This window comes from Octopus bimaculoides, chromosome 11, assembly GCF_001194135.2.
Source record: "Octopus bimaculoides isolate UCB-OBI-ISO-001 chromosome 11, ASM119413v2, whole genome shotgun sequence".
NCBI classification, from domain to species: domain Eukaryota; kingdom Metazoa; phylum Mollusca; class Cephalopoda; order Octopoda; family Octopodidae; genus Octopus; species Octopus bimaculoides.
This window is the reverse complement of record NC_068991.1, coordinates 60,492,493-60,502,523: the sequence shown is the minus strand read 5'-3', so window position 1 is coordinate 60,502,523 and position 10,031 is coordinate 60,492,493. Positions and strand designations below refer to the sequence as shown.

The 10,031-nt window shown below is 38.2% G+C and overlaps 1 protein-coding gene across 1 annotated transcript in view; it reads left to right on the top strand.

Moving 5' to 3' along the window:
• The window catches only part of LOC106883360 (transforming growth factor-beta receptor-associated protein 1), an 80,572-nt gene that overhangs the window by 18,577 nt on the left and 51,964 nt on the right, over positions 1 to 10,031 (top strand). The window contains exons 6-8 of the mRNA XM_052971885.1: positions 2,199 to 2,303; positions 3,828 to 3,962; positions 7,871 to 8,031. Of these exons, the coding sequence (XP_052827845.1) occupies positions 2,199 to 2,303; positions 3,828 to 3,962; positions 7,871 to 8,031 (401 nt within the window). The remainder of the gene's footprint in view (positions 1 to 2,198; positions 2,304 to 3,827; positions 3,963 to 7,870; positions 8,032 to 10,031) is intronic.

Genomic DNA, 10,031 nt, shown 5'->3' with positions numbered 1-10,031 from the left:
TCTTGTTTTATATATTAGATGTCTATATATGTATGTATATGTGTTCATCCAATCCCATCAGGTTCACAATCATGAGGTAGTGAGTTCAGTTCCTGGTCCAGGCTGTGTGTTGTGTTCTTGAGCAAGACACTTTATTTCATGTTGCTCCAGTTTACTCAGCTGTAGGAATGAGTTGTGATATCACTGGTGCCCTGTATTGACCTTTGCCTTTCCCTTGGATTACATCAGTGGTGTGGATGGTGTAGGCTGGTATGCATGGGTGAGTGCTGGTCTTCCATAAAACAACCTTGCCTGAAATTATGCCTCTGAGGGGAACATTTTAGGTGCAGTCCCATGGTCATTCATGACCGAAGGGAGTCTTTTCCCTCTACTCTATCCATCTTTGCTGCCCACTGTTCCTAGAAGAATCAGCGGGTAAAGTCCTGCAGTACCACCTCTATGGGGTCCAGTCAGAAGCAGCTGTCATTACACTTTCCAGCTGGATTAACCAAGTATAACCAGCTGGAATTACGTATATTATCCAACTATCTCATTCTTGGTTGACCCCTAGGTCTCCTTCAAGTGGACTAGTCTCGAAGGATCCATCTTGTGATTCTTTGTGTGACATCCTAATGACTTGTCCATAGTACAACAGGTAAGGTCTCATAAGTAGTAGCTTGACCTGAAGCGCTTCCTTAATCTCTGAGCTATGTACCCTATTGAATAACATTACTGCAGAGATCCTTTGGTATCCATGTCAACCATTTGTATTCGCGATCATACTCTTTCAGTTATTACCCAACATGCATGACCGTAGGTGAGGACAGGCACAGAAACTGAATTGAAGATTGCAAGTTTGGCTTTATATCAATCTCTCCTGTGCACACATAAATAGACTCAGTCTCATACAGATCTTTGCAGGTTCATGAAATGATTGTGTAGTACAGGGATGAGATACGTTTTTTTGTTTTAGATTTGTTTTTTCTTCTCAAAGTGACCTATGACACAGAATATCTTAGATTCACTTTAATTTCCAGTGAAGAAAATCTATATTGATAGATGCAGGTTTGGCTGTGTGTTCAAGAAGTTAGCTTCTCAACCATGCAGTTTTATGTTCAGTCTCACTGCATGGCACCATGAACAAGTGTCTTCTACTATGGTCACAGGCTGATCAAATCCTTGCAGATGGATCTGGTTGACAGAAACTGAAAGGCGGCGAGCTGGCAGAAACATTAGTGTGCCGGGTGAAATGCTTAGCAGTATTTCGTCTGCCGTTACGTTCTGAGGTCGACTTTGCCTTTCATCCTTTCGGGGTCGATAAATTAAGTACCAGTTACGCACTGGGGTCGATGTAATCGACTTAATCCCTTTGTCTGTCCTTGTTTGTCCCCTCTATGTTTAGCCCCTTGTGGGCAATAAAGAAACAAGTATTTCGTCTGCTGTTATGTTCTGAATTCAAATTCCGCCGAGGTCGACTTTGCTTTTCATCCTTTCAGAGTCGATAAATTAAGTACCAGTTACGCACTGGGGTTGATGTAATTGACTTAACCCCTTTGTTTGTCCTTGGTTGTCCCCTCTATGTTTAGCCCCTTGTGGGCAATAAAGAAATAAGAAACTGAGAGAAGCCTGAAGCCTGTTATATATTTATGTATGAGTGCATATATGTGTATACATATGTGCTTGCATGTATGTTTGTGTGTGTCTCCTTGTCTTAATGTCATGTCATAGTTCTCTATAAGTGACCCCATCATACAAGCAGTGTAATTCATTTTAAATATTTTGTGAGGTCATACTTGGCTATGAGGAAATATTACTTTGCTTGGAAACAAGTGAGAATCGGCAACAGGAAGAGCATTTGACTAGAAAATAAAGAGCACCTAGCACACTCTGAAGTGGTTGGCATTAGGAAGGGTATCCATCTGTAGAAACCATGCTAAACCAGACACAGCAGTTTGGTGCAGTTCTCTGGCTGATCAGCTGATTAGCTCCTGTCAAATAGTCCAGCCCATGGTAACATGGAAAACGGATGTTAAATGGTGATGATGCTGATGGTGATGATAGAGTGTCTTCTTTATGTTATCATTTTCAAGGTCATGTTCTGTTTATGGTGATGACATGTTCAACTTATAATTTTTATTATAGATTCGCTAATGTATGATTGTAGCAACTCTGTTATGTCTTCAGTTCTTTAACTATTTCATTCATCTTCTTTCTTGCAGATCTGTGTTTCACTGAAGAAAAAGCAAGTCCAGGTTTATACTGTCACAGAAGACCGTATCATGCATGTAAAAGATGTCAGCTTGAACGATCAAGTTATAACTTTGGTAAAGACATTTTATTCTTGCGAGTCTATGACTAGCAATATCATCCAACCCATCATACGACATAACCAGGCATGGTTGTGTGGTTAAGGAGCTTGTTTCCCAACCATGTGATCTTGGGTTCATTCCCACTGTGTGGCACCAATCATAAGTGTTATCCTCTATCGCTGCAAGATGACCAAAGCCTTGTGATTGTATTTGGTAGGCAGAAACTCAGAGAAATTCATCATATGTCTGTCTGTTTGCTTGTGTTTGTACCTTTGGTTAGACATCATGTGATGGTTGTAAACAAATATCACTGTTCATTTCCAGTCATCTATGGAAAACATTTCTGGCCATGGGAAAAATATATACCTTGCTTGGAAACAGGTGAAGGTAGGTAATCGGAAGAGCATCTGGCTATAGAAAATCTACCTTAATAAATTCCATCCGATCTGTGCAAGCATGGAAAAGTGGATGTTAAATGATGATGGTGATGGTGGTGGTGACAGCAGCAGTGAAGAAGAAGAAAAAAACATCAAAAAGAAAAGAAAACTAGGAAGACTAGACACATTTGAATTTTGACAGACACACCTCATCACCTGTTGTATTGTCATTGTTCAGTCCTGTGCAACTGTGATCAAAAGCACTTGATCTATAACCATAATGTTATTCTTCTATTCAAGTATAATATATTTAGGATTACAATATCTAATGTGTTTTCCTACATTTTTAGGACAGTATGGCAACCAGCTGCTGTTTCTAGTATGTAAGTCAACTACATAGATGCTCACTCATTGGTTCATAACTTATGTTGTTGTTGGTCCCCCTTCAAGGTGCAAAGTCTTGAGGGCTCCCTCCCATACTCTGTCTCCCGGGATCCTTTCCAGAATTTAGGCTGCACCTGTTTGTTGGGCCTATAAAGAATTTGTATCAAGTTATGTCTGCATGTGTGCATGCGTGTGTGCATTAGAAGAAATATGCAGTGTTATGACTTTGGTCCTTAAAATAGGATCAGAGTATCGAATGTATGTTTGGGTTTATAGTGTATTGTTATAAGTCAAAGGAAAATCAATCTGTTGACTCTGAACTGAGCCATTGACATCATTTTCATCATTTTAATGTCTTGTTTTCTATACTGGCATGGGTTGGACGAAATTTGTTGAGGCAGGTTTTTTATGACCAGCTGCCTTTCATGTGCCCAACCTTCCATGGCCAATATTGAAATCAAACGAGATTGCTTGTATGATAGTGATACTCATTTACAACTATTATGCAGTGTCAGACAAAGAGACATTCACACACACACACACACACACACACACAATGTAATTGTCAAGAACTCCTTAACCCCACAGTCATGTTTCATGCCTTTATATGTGAAATCAATATTACTCAAATGAGAGTTTCACTTGAACTTTGTAAAAGTTCATCATCTGTTTAGAGCTAAAGAATTGTAATCTTAATCCTTGGGACACTTTTGGAGGGCTTGTTAACCCTGTACTTAATCCTATACAATAGATTCCTCAATATTATATTTTATTGCAGGGTTTGGATGGTTGTCACATTTGTGCTGCTATGACTAACCAATACTGTATGATCAACTACAAAACTGGGGACATTCAGGATTTGTTTCCTTATAATAATGAACACACAAAAGCTATTGTGAAGCGGATCGGTAAGGTAAGATCTAAATTTGTGCTGTGTATTCTTCAAGTATTTGCTGCTGCTGTTGTTAATTTTGTCCTTTGTGGTAATTAATAGTGGTGGTGGTGGTGGTAGTAGTGTTGATTGTAAAGGCATGTAGACTAGTGATTTAGGGTGTTGCCTCCTCACATTTTTATGATTGTAGTTCCAATTCCTGGACCAGGTGATGTGTTATGTTCTTGAGCATGTTCTATACATCATGGAAATGAGGGTCAAGCTCCAGCCTTCTGAGTTCTTGTAGCCTTCTTGTAGTCACTGTTATATCTGAACTGTTATAATATTAAACGTTCTTGATGTTTTCTTATTAATCTCCAACTGTGCATCTTCAACAAACACTCCACAATATCTCTGTTCAATCTTTCCTTGCCCTCTACACTATATGACTGCCCATATGACACTCCTCTCAGACTATTCTGTGCATGCTCATTTATACTAACTAGTATAGTATACTTAGTCATTCATGGAGGTGTACAGATTCCCCATACAACAGGTTTATGGCAGACCTAAGTTTCAGTAAGTGTTGACTATTGTCGCTAAAATGATGTTAAATTCATCATTAATCTTTACTGAAAGAGACACACGTTCCTTCATCTCCATATATTCTCTTAACTGCCCAGTTGGCTCACTAGAAGCGGTTGATATCTTCATTGGCTCTTGTAAAATGGGAGTTAAAAGATGAAGGGGTGAAGTGAAAGTCTGGCCTGGGAAAGAAATTTTAAGTCTGGAGGTGGTCTGTAGATGATATATGGTTATATCAGGGGTCTGGAGATATAAGAATGGGTCTGTATTGTTTGTTGGATTTTGACACAGGTGAGTAGTGATATAGATGTTAAGTATGAGGTCAGTAGAGGAAAAATTAGAAAAAATTCATATGTCAAAAATAAATATGATTTCAAAATTTAAAATATTATTATGGATTACTTGTAATTGCATACATGAGTTCCAGTATCAATAGTCATAAAAAATTATTGACCGATTTTACTATTGTGATCTTATTGCATTATATAAAGTATTAAGAATAAAGGAACTAGGGTCTGCAAATTGGAGGAGAGGGTTATCAATGATAATAGGCTGACATCAAATCCACGGTTATCTCATTTTAACCCGCCTCCCCACCTCTCTCTCTTTCCGAACCTTTTAAGTGCTTAGGGCCTGTATGGGCCTCAATCCGGCCCTGTGGTAGAGCCTCCCACACTGGACAGTTCAAAGGATAGAGAGGCTTAAACTTCTCTACTTGTCTCAGTGATGTTTCACTAACATACAGAGTGCTCTGAGAAGATTTTCTTGGGAGGACCAATGACTGAGTCTTCACAACACTTATTCTCATCTCTGCCTCACAGCACTCAACAGCAACCACATTCAGTGCATGCTAGAGATCATCTGATGATGAACCAAGTGGCACCATCTTGTCTACTAACAACAGCCGACCAATTCTACACCCACTGATTATCACGCCACTTCTTCAGCAGTTGTGCATGTTAATCCTAATCCTAAAAGTTATGAAAATGAGAAGTGACAATACATGCTCTTGCCAAAATCTAACACCAACATTGTAAGGTTTTGACTAGGTACCATTTGCAATTCTAGGAGTGGGTGTTAATACACAGTTTCATGTTGCAATAATAGAATTCCTTAAAAATTCTACCAGGTGAAATGCATCAGTGCTTAGAAATAATTCACCAATTTCACTTGATGTAAGGAGTTTCAAAACAGAATGCTATAGAACAATATCACAATAATAATTATAGTAAATCCACAAGTATGGGTGTGTGGTTAAGAAGCTTGCTTTACAGTCTTATAATTTTGGGTTCAGTTCCACTGTGTGGCACTTTGGGCAAGTGTCTTGCATTATATCTCTGAGCTGATCAATGTGTTCTAAGTGAATTTGGTAGACAGAAACTGTGGAAGCTTGTTGTAAAAATTTGCTTGACAACTGATGTTAGTTTGTTTATGTCCTCATAATTTAGCAGTTTGGCAAAACAAACCTATAGAATAAGTGCCAGACTTAAATACTAAATAAAAATAATTACAGGTTTGATTTGTTTGACTAAACTCTTCAGAGCAGTGCCCCAGCATGGCCACAGTCCATTGACTGAAGCAAAGATAAAAGAAATAAAGAAACCGAATGCAACTGAAGAAACAAATGCAATTTTTGAAGCCAAACTACATATTCTTGTTCACACTTTAGAACAGTGGTTCCCAAACCGTTTCCTCTGAGCTGCATTTTCAGAATGAAAATTTACTCACGTCTCACTAAAGGCTCAGAATGAGAGAGAGAGAGAAAGAAGCGGGGAGATGGTAGTGGTTAAAGTGAGATAACTGCAGATTTGATGTCAGCCTGTTATCATTGATAACCCTCTCCTCCAATTTGCAGACCCTAGTTCCTTTATTCTTAATACTTGATATAATGCAAAAAGATCACAATAGTAAAATCGGTTAATAATTCTTTATAACTATTTATACTGGGACTCATGTATGCAATTACAAGTAATCCATGATAATGTTTTAAATTTTGAAATCATTTATTTTTGGCATATGAATTTTTTGAAACTGTTTCTAAATGTTAGTCTTTCAATCATTCTACCTCACCTGCTATCCTCTTCTGCTGCACCTATGAGATGCGCTACACCGTCTGGGAACCACTGCTTTAGAATATTAATTGAAATGTGTGCCAAAAGAAAAGGTCTTGCCTGAACATCTATAACCTGTTAACATTCAGATTACTCTGTCAAATGTGATACATTTCCAACAAAAAACTGAGTGCATGCATGCATGCATAAGCCTGCATTCCTTCACCTCATAACTGTTGCATGCACTGGTACAGGCATGTCCTTTGTCTCTCACTAAATCATCCTACCAGGGCTTTACTCTCATTCAACATTGCAGCTGTGGGCTGGAAGAGGCCTTATGGCAGGCCTCACACCAGATGGCTGGATGCATGATTGGGGAAGATCTCCATAGGCTCACCATAACCTTGGAGGATACAGAGAGGTTGGCACAGGACTTCCAGCAGGGAAGAGCACAGGTGGACCTGGTCAGCTCTATGCGTGATGATATCTCTGGGACCACTAACCTGGGATGACCCCCAGGCCCATCAAGCAAGAGCATGAAGCAAAGCAAGCAAGCAAAAAACTATATTCACATTGTCTAAAATTATTCTTGTAGCTTTGAGATTTCAATTACATGATTATTTACTTTTAGAATAACATTGTTGGGTAGGTGTTAAAGGCAGGATCTGACCAATTTGAATATAAAGCAAGAATATTTGGGCTGGATATGTCTGGTTTAAATGTTAAAGGGATTAACCTTGCTTTTTTTTTGCTTTTTTTTTAATATACCCCTTCTCCTCAACTTATGACCAAACCCATCTACAGTTACAACCACAATAAATAAATAAATAAATACAAAACTGATTTTCAGATGTTGGGCAGCTGTGCATAGGATAGCTGGCAGCATCTGACAATGCAGACCTCCCCCAGACCCAAGCATCCACTGCCTGCCACTGTCTCTCACTCAGTCACTTTCAACATGAGTCGCATGTGGATTTGTTACAGTTGTATCTGAAATACCCTTAAAATAACTGGTAAAAGGAAAAGGCTTTCATCAACAGATGTGCCAGCCATGAAGTCAAGGAAGGCTATTGATTTAGACTGTATGTTTATAACCGTTTAATTGAAAATAGTGTTGAAAAAATATAAATCCAACATATGACCAGATTGACTTACAACCTGTCAGTCAGAACAGAACTCAGTCGTAATTCGAGAAGAAGGTGTATTGTTTACCATTGTATGTATACTTTACAGTGTTATGAAACTAATTTAAATATTGCAACCGTCTTGATGGACCAAAATATATATAAATAATATATATGTATATTTCTCTAGGGTGATTTCCTCCTTGGTGGCCCCAGTTCTCTTGGGATGTTTGTAACCTCAGATGGGATTTCACAAAGACCTCCATTACAATGGTCACATGACTTAGTGAGTGTTGGTTATGTCCATCCATATATTGTTGCTCTTAACAGTGAATTTATTACTGTCCACAGGTGAGTTGCTCCTTAGATTTTTCATGTTTTTTGGCTCCATTAAAAAAAAGAAAGATCTGTTCTACTCCTATTTCTCATGTTTTGTATTTTACTGTCTAGTGTAATCCTCCTCCTCCTACAACTACTACTACTACAATGACGATGACCACCACCACCACCACCATCCAAATAGTTTTGTTTTAGTTTTGCTAAAGTGAAGAGAGAAAGGATGATCCCTCTCTCTCTCTTCCTCTCTCTCACACACACATTCACACTTGTGTATATATATATATCATCTCTCTCTCCCTCTCTCTTCCTCTCTCTCTGGTTGGGTAACCATGTACCTTCTCTATAACAAGACACCTGTTTCTACCTCTCTATTTCTCTGTCATGCTCTAACCTTTTGTCATTTGACACCATATTACCTCCTCCAATGCTCCCTCTTCTCGTCGCATTTGAAAGGGCATCCAACTGTAAAAACCATGCCAAAACTGTGCTGGTGCAGAGTGGTTGGTGTTAGGAAGAGCATCCAGCCATAAAACCCTGCCAAAACAGGTACAGTAGTCTGGGGTAGTATTCTCCTTGGCCAGCTCCTGTGAAACTGTCAAACCCATGCCAGCTTGGAAGGCAGACATTAAACAGTCACTCAGTGAGTGGCCATAACTAACAACATTTTAAGTAAATATATATATATATATATATATATATACTAGGTGACGTACCTGGTAATTCCCAAAAAAGTGGGGTTTATCCCTTGGTTCCATTCTCATAATTGTTTCACTAATCCAATAAGAACAATGCAAAGTATGTAGCCCTTTAAATGGTTTTTGTACATTTACAGAGAATACCAAACTGTCTTACACAGGATATTGTTTTTAGGAATTCCCCAATAAGTTGTGAATACCCAAGTTGTGAAGTTAGCTATGTAATAATGTGAAATTAGTTACCCGATAGTAAGAATTCACATAAACTAGCCCCGAAAAGGGCTTTAATGCGTTCCCAGAGTATATAGAACATAGGAGGAAATATTAGTAAGGTATGTATACTAAAATCATGAAGCATGTTACGTAATAAAAGGCTAATCAGATATGAGATAATAACAATTCAAAGTAAATAACTCTGAAAAGGGCTTTTGTGCTTTCCCAAAGAATATTACCCTCAAGGGCGCTAGTGTTGGTATATTCGTGAATAAGTCACTAACCGAAATAAGTGGATCTATTGTTTAGGAAAATGCTATTTACTTGTTTATGGGTTGTACTGGATAAATTGCGAAAATAACTCTAACAGTTCAAATAGTAAGAAATAAGAATACTCAGTTTCATTTTTACCAAATAATTTAGGAAAATGAATGGGTATTTCCCTTGGATATATATATATATATAAGGATCCCTTCCAGGGTCGAATGGGTTATTTCCCTTGGTTTTTAAAATAAGATATATTAGCTACATATAAGGATCCCTTCCAAGGGCCCTATTTTCGATTTTTTTTGCAACAATCTGAGTATGCTATGAGGTTTCTAAACATGAGTTCTACTCACATGTCATGTTTCATCAAAATCAATAAAACGATGTGGGAGCAGTTAGCTAATAACTCCACAAACGCACCTACAGACAGAATTTCCCACATATGTAGTAGATATATATACTAGCAGATTTACTCAGCATTGCTCAGGATTCAAATGGCATAGTTTTTTATTGCTTTACTGTTTTCAGTCATGTTACTGCAGCCAAGCTGGAGCACCACCCTTCATCAAATAAATCAACCCCAGGATTTGTAAGCCTAGTACTTATTCTATCAGTATCTTTTACCAAAACAGCTAAGTTATGGGAATGTAAACACAGCAACATTGGTTGTCAAGTGATGGTGGGGTTCAAAAAAGACAGACGCACACACAAATATACACATATATACGACAGTCTTCTTTCAGTTCCTGTGTACAAAATCCACTCACAAAGCTTTGGTCAGCCTGGTGCTATTATATATATATATATATATATTCAATGTTTACATTGGTAAGCATG